The sequence below is a fragment of the Lissotriton helveticus genome, chromosome 3_1 (assembly GCF_964261635.1).
Source record: "Lissotriton helveticus chromosome 3_1, aLisHel1.1, whole genome shotgun sequence".
NCBI classification, from domain to species: Eukaryota; Metazoa; Chordata; class Amphibia; order Caudata; family Salamandridae; genus Lissotriton; species Lissotriton helveticus.
The window spans coordinates 387,886,854-387,900,929 of record NC_136061.1 but is presented as its reverse complement, the minus strand read 5'-3'; the positions used below and the strand labels follow the sequence as shown (position 1 = coordinate 387,900,929).

At 50.8% G+C, this 14,076-nt stretch overlaps 1 protein-coding gene across 2 annotated transcripts in view; it reads left to right on the top strand.

Moving 5' to 3' along the window:
• Positions 1-14,076, top strand: part of POLDIP2 (DNA polymerase delta interacting protein 2) — a 286,234-nt gene that overhangs the window by 221,931 nt on the left and 50,227 nt on the right. For both annotated transcript variants that reach the window (XM_078680138.1, XM_078680137.1), the window contains exon 7: positions 7,975-8,111. In XM_078680138.1, coding sequence (XP_078536264.1) covers positions 7,975-8,111 — 137 coding nt within the window. The remainder of the gene's footprint in view (positions 1-7,974; positions 8,112-14,076) is intronic.

Genomic DNA, 14,076 nt, shown 5'->3' with positions numbered 1-14,076 from the left:
GAAGGGGATCGAGAGCAGTATAAAAATCTGCTCAACGCATATAAAAAATTCATTCTGGCTACTAAAGCAAATTACTATGAAACTCGTATAAACCAGGCTGAGAATGTTCAGAAAGAAACATTCAAAATATTGACAGAGCTGAGTAAAAAACCCGGAATTACTGAAACAAAAATCAGCTGTAATACGTTTCAAGACTACTTTTTGGAGAAGGTAGGCACTATCCTCTCTGAGGTTAGGCAAGGTACAGCATCTGGACCAAACATGCCACAGGAGGTCCAGACTTCCTCGGAAGTCATCATTTCAAAATTCCCATTGATAGATCCGATGAGTCTTGAACAACTTATGAGTAAAACTAAATCAGGTTCCCCGGCAGATCCATGCCCCCCTAGTGTTTTTCGCTTGGCGCGTCCTATTTTAGAAGATCACATTACTTCCCTTCTGAACAACTCACTGGAAACAGGGATGGTACCAGCCAGTTTCAAGGAAGCCCGAGTGAAGCCTCTGATAAAGAAGCCAGGAGCCGACCCTACCATCTTGAAAAATTATAGGCCTATTTCGCAACTACCGTTCTTGTCCAGAATCCTAGAACAACATGTGCTGAAGTCCCTGGCCTCTTTCCTGGAGTCTCACGATCTCTTCCAGGAGCGTCAGGCAGGGTTTCGTGCACACCACAGCACCGAGTTGGTGATGCTCTCAGTGCTGGATGAGCTTAGGGGGATGGCTGACAGTAAAAAACCGAGCGCCCTGATACTTTTAGATCTTTCAGCGGCGTTCGATACTGTCAGCCATACCATGCTGCTGGATAGGCTGGCCAAGTTCAGTATTCGGGACACGGCCTTTCAGTGGCTTCAATCTTTCCTGTTGGGAAGGACACAGCGGATTCAGTTGGGGGATAGTTTATCGGAGGTGGGTAATCTGACGTGCGGAGTCCCACAGGGCTCCGCTCTATCCCCAGTATTGTTCAATCTTTATACACAACCATTGATCAACTCCTTGGTAAACATGGGCTGTCGCGTATTTAATTACGCTGACGACACCCAGTTGCTACTTAGTATAGACAATACGGCCTCTGCGCAGAAGTATGCACAGGACATTCTCAGATTTGTAGTTAGCTGGATGACGGCAAACCTGTTGAAAATTAATCCTGAAAAAACTGAGGTTCTAGTGGTTTCGACTACAAGCTCTCCATGGAGTGACCTATACTGGCCTCAAGAATTGGGTCCCACCCCAACACCCTGTGACAAGGTGAAATGTCTTGGAATCAAGATTGACTGCGAACTGTCAATGGCCAGCCAAATTTCCTCCGTTGTGGGGACTTGTACTGGTCTAATTAGACAATTGCGCAAGTTAGTCCCCCTTCTTTCCTCGTCCATGCTTCGCACAGTAGTCTCTGCTACAATCATCTCGAGGCTGGACTACGGGAACGCTCTCTATTTAGGCCTACCGAAAAATTCGACCAATAGATTGCAGGTTGTTCTGAATGATGCTGCACGACTTATCTTCAGACTTCCAAGAAAATCCCATGCCTCTCCCTTGTTACAGAGCCTTCACTGGCTTCCTATTAGGCAAAGGGCAGAGTTTAAAAGTCTTTGTACGGGCCCATAAGGCAATCTATGGGCAAGCACCTGCCTATATTAAGGAACGATTGGAGGTCTATAAACCTGAACGAAGATTGAGGTTGTCTGACGCTCAGTTGTTAGTTTGCCCACGGTTTAAACTAGCAACGAAGGGTGGGAGATCCTTCTCAGTTCTAGTCCCTCAAATTTGGAACAGATTACCCGAGTCCCTTCGTAAAGAAGGTAACCTCCTGCGTTTCAGGAAATCATTAAAAACATTCCTATTCAGGGAGGCTCTGGGTTCACCTTAGTTTGCACTATGCGACTGATTCTCCGATCTGCTAAACAGTTGTTTTGTCCTTTGGTCATAAGCGCCTTGAGACCTGCCGGTGAGTTGGCGCTATATAAACCAAAGCTAACAATAACAATGTGAATCTACAGGACTACATGCAAGAACAAATGCTTACAGGGTAAGTAACATAATCCTTACTGCTTAGATTTAATGAGTGGCTGCAATCAGTCTCCAAATGTGTGCAGTTTGGTAACTCCAGCATGAAAATTGGGTTCATGTGTAAAAATGAAAAAACACAGATGCAGACAAAAACTGCATATTACGATGATGTCAGTGGTGAGGTGATAATTGAAATCACTAGTTATGTTATTTGTGATGTATTATTTGACATCTTGTGTGAAGCCAATAGCAGTGTATTGGTGACGAGTTATAGTGGCATAGAAAAACATATCTTGCAAGTTTCATTGGTCCTAGGTTTTTTGTTGTAACAAAGTTTCTTTTTAACTCTTGCCTACAGACAGCTTTTAGATGTCTGTTTGTGAAAGATATCTTGTGAATCATACCAAAAATGTAGAGTGGCCTACGCACCCACCCATTGCTTACCATTGGTTGGCCTTAATGTCACACTCATTTACTTGCTTATTCAATTCCTTCCTCCCCTGGAGCATATGTTCTTTTTATTTGCTAACTTGTATCCTTCCAATCTTCACATTTTGCTAACTACTTTTTTCTTTTTCTTGCCGCACTCCATGAGAGTGCATGTGTTCTCTTGCTCTAGCTTGTGTGTTGCTCTAAAAAAAAAAAAATACCCTCCCATGTGCTCCGTGTTGCCCCCTCAACCTTCACTTGATTTCTGCTCTGTGTGCTGCTTTTCCTTCTATAGATGCCCTCCACCCACACATTCTGGGTTGCTCCCTCCCTCCACCCTTTCCATTAATTTTCCCTAGCAGGCCTTTTGCAGTTGTTTCTAATTATTACCCTCCCCATGACCTCAAGGTCGTCCGTCGCTCTCCCTGCCCACTCTTTGTTAACCCCAAGCCCCTCCACCCGCTCCTATGTTGCTCCCCCACCCCTCACGGCCCTTTGAAAGAAATAATTTTTGGGGAGGGCCTGGCCACATGCTGCTGGGCCACTCACTTTTGTTTTTTTAAACGCCATTCACTAGGTTCACACATGCATGGTGAAAAACATGTAACTTTTTGGCGATGGTCTGCAAATCATTGCAATGTCAATAGGTCAACAAGACTAGACCTATTGACTTCGCCAGTACTTGTGCTCCTGAGTGCTTTATATCTGCTTTGTTGGCCATCTGTTCTGGCACTGAGCTCAGCCATGGTCCTGCCAAGTCAGTGGTGAAGGACCTTGGACATGCGCACATGGCTCTGTGTCTAAGGACTTTGTGCAGCTGTGAGTCCTGATGGCACAGGACCCACACCTATAGGACACTGCATACAGCCATCTACACCCTATTCAAAGAAGCGTATGAGTGTCTCCCCTGTTGTTAAAAAAGCTTGCTCCTATCCATAAAAGTATTGCTCCAATTATTTTTTATTATAATTCTCCTTTTTTCGAAGTGACAATATATTAATCAGTATATTTAAAGGACAGCCAACATGCGTTTCACCCCCTAGGGCTAATGGCCCAGGGGCTTTCTCAAGGCTTCAAATTTACAAATGTTACATTCTTAATGTTCTTTTGCAATGTTGACTCACAATCCAAAATAAAACTGAATTCACAGGTTAAATCCCACTGGGCATTTCCCTTCCATGTGCAGCAGGCCAGATGGGACCAGGGATGGCACATGGCCAGACCCTGCACTTCCCTTTTTCCATCTGATCATCTGCGTACAAACTTTGGCCATGCGCAACAGACTCTGCATATGCAACAGGTCTTGTGCTCAGAGCATTCTGGGCACCAGACCTGTGCTGTCGGCTTGCTATGCACCGTCTGTGCCTTACTGCTAGCTCTGGTCACAGGACCTGCACCAGCCCCGTGTCCACAGTGAATTACTGAATACAGTGTTGGATGCTGTATTCTGTATTAGGTGAATAGATGCACTGTGAATATTCTGTATTTTACATTTAACTTTTCATGATCTCAGAAAAACAAATGTGGTTCTTAATACCTCACAACAGATCCAGGGATATCTTTTTTTATCTTTTGTCAGCAGTAGCTGCTTCTTTAGCACGGGTGCAGAGTAAACAGTGTAGTACTTTTAGCTAGCACACACCAGACTTCATGATGTCATTTAATGACAGAAAGGAATTTGATCAATGGAGACTTCAGCAGTTTATAATGGAGACAAAGTTCTGTGGGTCCTCAGGAAGTGCTGTATTAAACAGCATTCAACTGAAATATTTAACTGCATACTACACTGCACCAGACTGTTCAAAACTCAATGTACCGAGATGCAAAACGTCAAAGGTGTAAAAATGAGGCCTGATCGTTCATGCACATTACTTGGAGCTGTTCGGAATCGTGCAGTTACTGGATGTAAATGTGAACAACGCTAACCCGAATAATGAAATAGTAGATCACACTGTGTTCTAAGCTGGCTTTTTAGGGTATATGAAAAGAGGTGGAACTCACAAACCATAGGACTTTTGTGCTCCTTGGGCTAATGACTGCTAGGAGAGAGACTGTGGTAAAGAGGCAATCCCTGAATTCTCTGTGATCAGAATATTGGCACCATAAAATGACCTGTGTATGCTTTTAGCAAAAGTAAGGAACTGTCCAAAAAATGACAAAGCATTCTGATAGATACATCTGCCAGTGGATTCCTCACCTTGTGAATATCCCCTTACGTCAGCAAAATTCGGAAATTCTTTTTGTAGCTTCGCGCCGACGCGGTCAACGTCACAGAGGCACAACACCGCGCGCGACTCCGCTGACATCACCGACACCATAATAGGCCCACGCCGGCGTGATGACATCAGTTCCCTTTTTTCCGCGTCGTCGATGCTAACGGTTTTCAAGGGATCGTCTGTAGCTGTATTGTAACTTTGTTACTTTGTATTTCTACTGGTGTTTTCTTTGTCTTCTGTCGTGATGACTTCGAAGAAGACTGGATTTAAAGCATGCGGAGAATGTGGCAAGACGATGTCTATCACTGATCCACACGAGTGCTGTGTTTGGTGCTTCAGCTCCGATCATGACGTTGAAGATTGCCCTTCTTGTAAGAAGATGACTCCGAAGGCTCTCCGGGAGAGGGAGACGAAACTCCTCGTAGTGAAGTTGAAGAGCAAAAAGGATAAAAAGAGTTCGAGGTCGCACTCAGATTAGTCTTCGGCGCATGCTTCGAGGTCTTCGAGGAAGAAACATAAGAAGAGGAGTCATGAATCTTGCCATCATTCTGAGAAAGACTCGAGTTCAAGGCCGAAGTCACGGGTGAAGTTACTTCGAAAGGAGGCGGTGGCCTCGGCTTCGGAAGTACAGGTCTCCGAGGGTGAGGCTTCGCGTGCGGATTCGCTTGTGTCACCGAAGCAGTTACCAAATCCTTCTCCGAATCCATCCCATCCTTCTGGTCAAGAAGATGAAGAAGAAGGTGATGAGGAAGAAGAGGGTGAGGGCGAGGCTTTGTTGCCTGCGGGTTCGTCGACCCCGGTGCACCAGCCCGAGGTGGATGACGAAGTCGATAAAACTCCGCGCCCTCAAGAGCATCCTGGGGGCTTTTATCCAGCCTTTCCGGCTCCAGGTCAGGATCCTTCTTAGTTCCTGAATGCCATGTTTGGAGTTTACTCCAGGGCTATGTACCCCTCTGGTGCACCGGTTGGTCCCACGGGTCCATTGGCATTCAATCTGGGCGTCCCCCAGGCTTATGCTCCTGCGCCTTTTATGCCTTTCATGCCGGCTCCAGCTCCGCATTGGCATTTTCCGGCGCCGTCGAAGCCTCCGACGCCGAATCCATCGGCGCTGATACCCTCGACTCCGATGCCGAATCCAGTTCGTCCTCGGGTTAAGCTGCCTCTTCCGACTTCGACTTAGAGTTCGGCGTCGGTTCCGGTTGAGTCGGTCCCGGATCCGTCGACTTCGTTTATGAAGGAGAGGTCGAGGCGTGAAGCACAGAGGCTTCTGGAAGAGGAGAGGTATCGGGATGAAAATTTGGAGGAAGGTGAACTGCAGGATTCGGAGGATCCTTTTGATGACCTGAGAGAGGCTCGCAGTCTTGAGCTGTCTCCTGAGTGGGATTTGGCCTCTGTATCTGACGTGCCTTCCAAGGATATAAACCATACCACGTTGTTATTAAGAAGGCTGCAGACTTGTTAAATATTACTCTGCCTACTGCTGAATACAAGTCTAACATTCTTACTGATGTCCTTCACTCGCCTTCCTCCGTTATTGAACCAATGCTCCCATTTAATGACGCTTTGGCTGAGCCTATTTATGAAGTGTGGAAAAAACCTCTGACAGCTCCTGCTGTTTCAAGGGCTGTTGCGAGGAGGTATAGAGTGGAACCTGGTGACCCAGACTTTTTGTCAACGCACCCCCTGCCGGAGAGTTTGGTTGTGCAGGCTGTCTGCTCAAAGAAGTCTACGGGTGCTTTTCCGCAGGATCCTGGGGAAAAGGAAACAAGGAAACAAGACCAGGCGGCAAAGAAAATCTTTTCATCAGCCAGCATGGCGCTAAAGTCTACAAATGCAACCTGCCTGATGGGTAGATACATCCATGCTTTGATGGATTCCGTCAAACAGCTGGTGCCTAAAATTCCTGAGAACGATAGAAAGGATTTTCAGGAGGTTATTCTGACATTCCGGCTGTGGCAAGGCAGGTAATCTAGAGTGGGCTGGACACGGCGGATTCAATTGCGAGAGTGATGGGCTCATCAGTGGCCACAAGGAGAGCTTCGTGGTTGAAATCTTCGGAATTTTCTGTGGATGTTCAGTCTGCTTTGATGGATTTGCCCTTTGATGGGTCAGGATTGTTTGGTAAGAAGGCTGACGCTGCTTTAGAGCGGTTTAAAGACAGCAGAGCGACAGCGAAGTCTTTGGGCCTTCAGACCAGGGGCTCTTTTGGAAAGCGATTTGGAGGTTTTGGCAGATCTTCCTTTCGGGCCTACAAACAATCGCAGCAGCAGCAGCCAAATATGCTGTACAAGTCGTACAGAGGCAGGCAAAGAGCTCGTCCTAGAGGTCGCCAAGCCTCCTCCTCCTCCTCTTCCCCGCCCCCTACCACCGCAGCAAAGCAGCCCTAGATCCGCCATTCCGGATCATGTGGGCCAGTGGGGGGGCCGGCTTACCCATTTTCTACGAGATTGGGAATTGATTACATCGGATCTTTGGGTTCTCAATCTCTTGGAGAATGGGTATGCTCTTCCCTTTCGGGAATTTCCCCCCAATTACCCTCCTTGCCAGGGTTATTGTTCGGAGGACCATCTGCTGCTCCTGCAGGAAGAAGTCCTGGCACTGTTCAGAAAGGGTGCGATAGAGGTGGTTCCGGAGCAGGAGAGGGGTCAGGGAAGCTACTCCCGGTATTTTCTGATCCCCAAGAAGGATGGCAGACTTCATCCAATCCTAGATCTCAGGATCTTGAATCTTTACCTGAAGCAGGAGAAGTTCAAGATTCTCACCCTTGCACGGGTTCTTCAAGCGCTGCTGGAAGAAGACTGGATGGTGTCAATCGTGGGCCTATTATGGAGTCGGTGACGTCAGCGGAGTCGCACGCAGTGTCGTGCCTCTGTGACGTCGTCCACGTCGGCGCAAAGCTACAAAAAGAATTTCCAAATGTTGCTGACGCAAGGGGATATTCACAAGGTGAGGAATCCATAGGCAGATATTGTATCTACCAGAAAAAGCATTACCGAAGGTAAGTAACTTGTTCTTTGGGTACATTACACGCCTTCTTCTGAAGAAAGAGGATGGGATAGGCAGGAGTGAATAGTTGCAAATGCAAAAAACCCCGGGGATCAAAGCACAGAAAAGTGCGTGGAAGGTTAAAACATAATTGGGTGTGTCTACAACACTACTCGTGAACATACAACACTACTCAAGAACATAGGACACCATCATCATTCTAATAACAGCAATTGTATATTTTTTTCTTTAAGTTGAAAACACTCAGTTGGAATTTAAATGTCCTGGCGCATCTCAGGACATTAATGCTCACTGGGTGTCTCCTCCCTCTTCACAGCTCCACCATTTGTCCCACGGGAGACGCTGCTCGCCTGGCAGGAAAAGAATCATCCCTGGCTTGAGCTGTCGGATGTGCACCGTGAGACAACCGAGAATATCCGCATCACTGTGATTCCATTCTACATGGGCATGCGGGTGAGGGCTAAACACGCCTCTACTTTGGAGGAGATTAGTCTTGATAATAAACCATTAAAAGACCAGTTAAACCAGGTTTTATGTAATGTCTTTCACAGGGAAGGTCGTCTGGTGCTGCATCCCAATGCCAAACTCTACCATTTTACGCGCCATATGTACACAAGCACATTCTTACAGATGCTCCAACTTTGTGCTAGATTAAGAAACCTATTTTCAATCCTCCATCTCCGTTTTGATATGTCACCCTTCATTTTCAGTGGTCAATAGGAGGTTTTTCCACATCACTTTCCTTCAGTGTATCTTCAGAGGAGATGGTGGCCACTGTTCTGATGAGAGGGGACATTTCATATCGTATTCATTCTTGGATACTTTGTCCTGAGGCCAATCTTGTTGAATATGTTTTTAAGGACAATACTCTCTGAAGGATGTGTGTGCCTTTCTTCGAGAGAACCACCCTTTCCTAATAGGAAAGGAGCCTTTTATTGATGTACCTTCTGAGGGGACTATACACCCTAAGACATGGGACATTTCTGAATGCCTTACTTTTGTATGCTCTTTACCGGGATAAACATTGAATCCTCGAGTATTGGTACTTTCACACACTTCATTCTGCTAGAGGGGAATCTAAGTATGTTCTACCTTAGTACTTTTTGCGCCACCATAATTATAGAGGCTACATGGGTATTTCTATTAACTGCTGGGTGATTATGGTTCCTCTACATATTCTCCTGAGCTGTGATATCTGAAAGAAACAGGTTAGTATTAGATTCCTTACCTTAGAATATCCGCAGGCGTCAGACTGGATCCGGAAACTTTTGCGTAGCAGTACCCTTGCGCGTCGGTAGGCATCATCTGCGGCTCCGTGTTCGGCGTCGTTGGTGCCGTGATGACGTCACCGGAGTACTTAGACGCCGCCCTCGCGCGCTGACGTCAGTTCTTCTTTTTTCCGCGCCAGCAAGCACCGATCCGGAAAAAGTGGTACCCTTAGTCAATTTTTGACTAAACGTTTTCGATCATTTTTGATCCTTTTCGAAGTCTAACGACTCCGATGGTGCCGGTAGGGATGCCCGGGTTCAAGCCCTGTGCAGACTGCGACCGACTGATGACGGTTACCGACCCCCATCGCCGGTGTCTTCATTGCCTGGGCCTCGACCACGACGACAAGGCCTGCTCCGACTGTCGAGCCCTGACGTCTAAAGCTAGGCAGGAGCAGTCCCGCAAGCGACTCGAGCTCCGTCAGTCGGCCCCGCGCCGCTCGAGGTCTCGGTCCACCATAGCTCCGGGAGTCGACCTCGGTCTTCGGGCTCGAAGCGCAAGAAGTCGAAGAGACGTCATCGCTCTTCCGACTCCCCCCGACGCTCACGCGACGCGGCCGGGGGTTCAGGCGACACCGCCGGAGCCGCGGGCGTCGCGGCCTGCTTCATACCCGTCGGTCCCTGGGCAGGACGCGGCGCTGGAGGCGATCGAGGCCTTCCTCTCGGCCATGAGGTCGCTCACTCCTCCGTCGGGCTCCGCGGCGCCTTCGGGCCCAGCGGCCCCGACTGGGAGCCCTAGTGGGTCGGGTGCGCTGCTCAGCGACGTATTCCACGCCTCTAGGAGATTTCTACTTCTATGACCCGACCCCATCCTTTGATCCTGAGTCTCAGGAGATGGGTGACGAGGGGGGTTGGGAGGGGTCTGAGGACCCTCTGGCACGAGAGTGTCAGTCTTATCAGGACTGGACAGGTGAGCTAGGGGATGCCAGTGTTCTGGACACCTCGCCCGATACTGGTTTTGTCTCCCCTCCTACCGTAACTACGGAGGAGGGGGCTGCCTATAGTGTGGTGCTGATGAGGGCGGCCAAGGCCTTGGGCCTTGAGCTCCCTGTCGCGGCCATGAGAACTAACCTCCTCACTGAGGTCCTTAAACCGCAGGCAAGCTCGGCCGAGCCTCTCCTGCCGTTTAATGAGGTCTTGTCTGACGTTCTTCTGGGCACTTGGTCCAGGCCCGCTACAGGTCAGCCTGTAGATAGGAACGTGGCCAGACGCCACTGCCTGGCTCCGGGCGACCCTTCCTTCCTGTCCACCCACCCCACCCCCGAGAGTCTGGTCATCCAGGCCTCCAACTCCCAGACCGCATTCCCGGCGGCTCCCCCCGATCGGGAATCCAAGAGGTACGAGCAATACGGAAAAAAGATACTCTCCTCCCTGAGTTTGGGGTTGCGGTCAGTCAACACCGCGTGCCTCTTGGGCCGCTACACCCACTCTCTGTGGGACACGGTCGCGGACGTGCTGCCACAATGTCCGGAGGAGGTCCGGACTAAACTCCCCCAAGCCCTTGCTGAGGGTCGAGATACAGCACGGTACTCCATCCGGTGTGGGCTGGATACCACGGACTCATTGGGCAGAGCGAAGACAACGACGGTGGCGATTCATCGCCACGCCTGGTTGAGGTCCGTCAACTTCTCGGCTGATATCCAAAACACTCTTATGAACATGCCGTTCGATGGCCGTTGCCTCTTTGGCGACAAGGCAGACCATGCGCTTGAGCGCTTTAAGGACTCCAGGGCTACGGCCAAGTCCTTGGGCCACGGGGCCCCGCGCCAGCAAACGGCTGCCTTTCGCTCCTTTCGTGGCCAAGGAAGGGGCGCCCCCACACGTGCAGCCAGCCACGGGCCACAGACTACCGTCCAGCGCGGTGGCGTACGTGGAAACCGCCGTGACGGCGGTCGGGGTCAACAGCGAGGCCAGTCCACATCCGCCCCTGCAGCATCCGCTTCTAAACCCTCCTAGTCTGAGCTTCCAGGCCCATGTGATGCCCGTGGGGGCAGGGTTCGCCATCACCACTTCCACTGGCGCTCCGTCACATCGGACAAGTGGGTGCTGCAAATCGTCCAAAGGGGCTACTCCCTCCCCTTCGAGGTGACCCCTCCAGCCATGCCACCGCAATACCACCGCGTGTCGGGGGATCACTTGCAACTTCTACGGTAGGAAGTTACGGCCCTCTTGGCCAAGGGGGCCATCGAGCACGTTCCTGGGACAGAAGTAGGGTGTGGTTGCTACTCCCACTACTTTCTGGTTCCCAAGAAGGGCAAAGGGGGCCTACGCCCTATCTTGGACCTGCGGAACGTCAACGGCTTCCTCCGGCAGGAGATGTTCAAGATGCTGTCACTGGCTCAGGTCCTTGCTGCCCTGGACCCAGGAGACTGGATGGTAGCGTTGGACTTGCAGGACGCTTATTTCCACATCCCCGTCCTGCCGCCCCACCAGCGCTACCTGCGGTTCACGGTAGGCCACGAGCACTTTCAATTTACCGTGCTCCCCTTTGGCCTTACCAGCGCCCCATGGGTGTTCACGAAAGTGATGGCGGTGGTCGCAGCTCATCTGCGCAGGTTAGGGGTTTCAGTCTTCCCCTACCTCGACGACTGGTTGTTGAAGGCGGGCTCGCCCCAGACAGTCGTCAGCCACCTCCAGACTACGGCTGACCTCCTGCACCTGCTAGGGTTCTCCATCAATGTGCCGAAGTCACACCTGTGTCCCTCTCAGAAGGTCCTCTTCATCAGAGCGGTTCTGGACTCGGCGCAGTTTCGGGTTTATCCTCTGGAACAGCGGGTTTGGGATATTCAGGCTCTGATTCCGATCTTTCAGCCGTTATCCCGAGTCTCGGTCAGGTTGACGCTGCGGCTTCTGGGGCTGATGGCCTCCTGCATCCTTCTGGTGCATCACGCCAAGTGGCGGATGCGGGCTCTGCAGTGGGACCTGAAGTTTCAGTGGGCCCAGCATCAGGGCAACTTGTCCGACCATGTCTTGATCTCGGAGGGAACTGCATGACAGTTGCAGTGGTGGCTCACGGATCGCGATTGGGTCAGCGGCAGATCCCTCTCCCTACCCCACCCGGAGCACGTAGTTGTGACAGAGGCGTCCCTCCAGGGCTGGGGGGGCCACATGGGGGAGGCGGAGATCAGAGGCCTCTGTTCTGCGGCGGAGTCCCAGCTCCACATCAACCTTCTGTAGCTGCGGGCGATCCGGCTTGCACTGAAAGCATTCCTCCCCTCTGTCCGGGGGAGTGTAGTGCAGGTGTTCACGGACAACACCACCGCCATGTGGTACTGCAACAAACAGGGCGGGGTGGGGTCGTGGACCCTATGCCAGGAGGCTCTGCGCCTCTGACAGTGGCTGGAACATCAGGGCATGACCCTGGTGGTTCAACACATGGCAGGTTCCCTGAACGTCAGGGCGGACAAACTCAGCCGTCGGTGCATGATGGATCACGAATGGCATCTGAACTCGGACGTGGCGCAAGGCCTCTTTCAGCAATGGGGAGAGCCTTGGTTAGATCTATTCGCCACAGAAGAGAACGCGCAATGTCATCAGTTCTGCAAGTTGGAATTTCCAAGGCGGCACTCGCTCGGAGACGCTTTTCGTCGCGTGTGGAGCTGCGGTCTGTTGTACGCCTTTCCGCCTATACCACTTCTGCCCAGAGTGCTAAAGAAGATCAGGCAAGACCGGCCCAAGTTATCCTTGTGGCTCTGGACTGGGCATGAATATATTGGTATCCCGAGCTACCCAGTATGTCTGTTGATCCCCCGATTCGTCTGCCTCCTCAGGAGGACCTTCTGTCGCAGCAGTAGGGGGTGGTCCTCCACCCGAACCTGTCCAGTCTCCACCTCCATGCTTGGAGATTGAGCGGCGACAGTTGAGGCCATTTGACTTGCTTCCTGAAGTTTGTACTGTGATTCTGGCAGCCAGGCGTCCCTCCAGAAAGTCGTTATACGCCTGCAGGTGGAACAGATTTGTGGCATGGTACACAGCAAAGGCTGTGAATCTTCTCTCTGCACCCCTGTCCGAGGTTCTCCTCTTCCTTCTTTCTCTTGCCCAGCAGGGCTCTGCTCTGGGCACTATCAAGGGTTACCTTTCTGCCCTTTCTGCCTTCTTAAGGCTACCTGATCAGCCTTCTTTGTTCAAGTCCCTGATTGTAAATAGGTTCTTGAAGTGCATCACTCATATGTTCCCCCCTGTTCCTTTCGTGATGGCCCAGTGGGACTTGAACCTGGTTCTAACCTATCTGATGTGTGCTCCTTTTGAGCCGCTTCATAACTGTCCTCTTCGTCTTCTTACGCTTAAGACTGCTCTCCTGGTTGCCATCACCTCTGCCAGGAGAGTGAGTGAGCTCCAGGCTCTTTCCTCTAAGCCTCCTTTCCTTTCTGTCCATCCGGACAAAGTTGTATTGCGGATGAGTCCCTCTTTCCTGCCCAAGGTAGTCACAGCCTTCCACATCGGGCAGTCCATCACCTAGCCCACCTTCTTTCCGCCTCCGCTTTCCTCGAAAGAGGAAGAGAGGCTCCACCGTCTCTACCCAAAACGTGCGCTTTCCTTCTATCTGGATCGCACACGCCAGTTCCGGGTGGATGACCAACTCTTTGTTGGTTACGTGGGCGCTAAGATAGGTCGGGCGGTGCTCAAGCGGACCATTTCTCAGTGGGTCGTCTTGTGCATCAAGGCATGCTACTCCTTTGCTAAGAAGGAGCCTCCTGTTGGGCTAAGGGCCCATTCCACTCGGGCCACGGCGGCTTCTACTGCCCTGGGCCGGGGAGTCCCCTTGCAGGACATCTGTCAGGCAGCTACGTGGGCCTGCCTGCACACGTTCGCAAGACACTACTGCCTGGACAGCCAAGTCCGGAGGGATGGCTTCTTTGGCCGTTCCGTCCTCCAGGACTTTCTGGTGTGATTATTGGTTCGCAGACCCACCACCGGGGTTGGTATTGCTGGGGTATCTATTCTAAGGTAAGGAATCTAATACTAACCTGTTTCTTTCAGATGCACAAGTTACTTACCTTCGGTAACGATATATCGGTAAGAAACAGTAGTTAGTATTAGATTCCTTACCGCCCCACCCATCTTCCCCGTTCTGCGAACCGATATCTAGGGTTACGGTCATCCCCTTTCAGGGCCCTAGTTTCATGGCACCAGTGTTGGTTTTTATCATG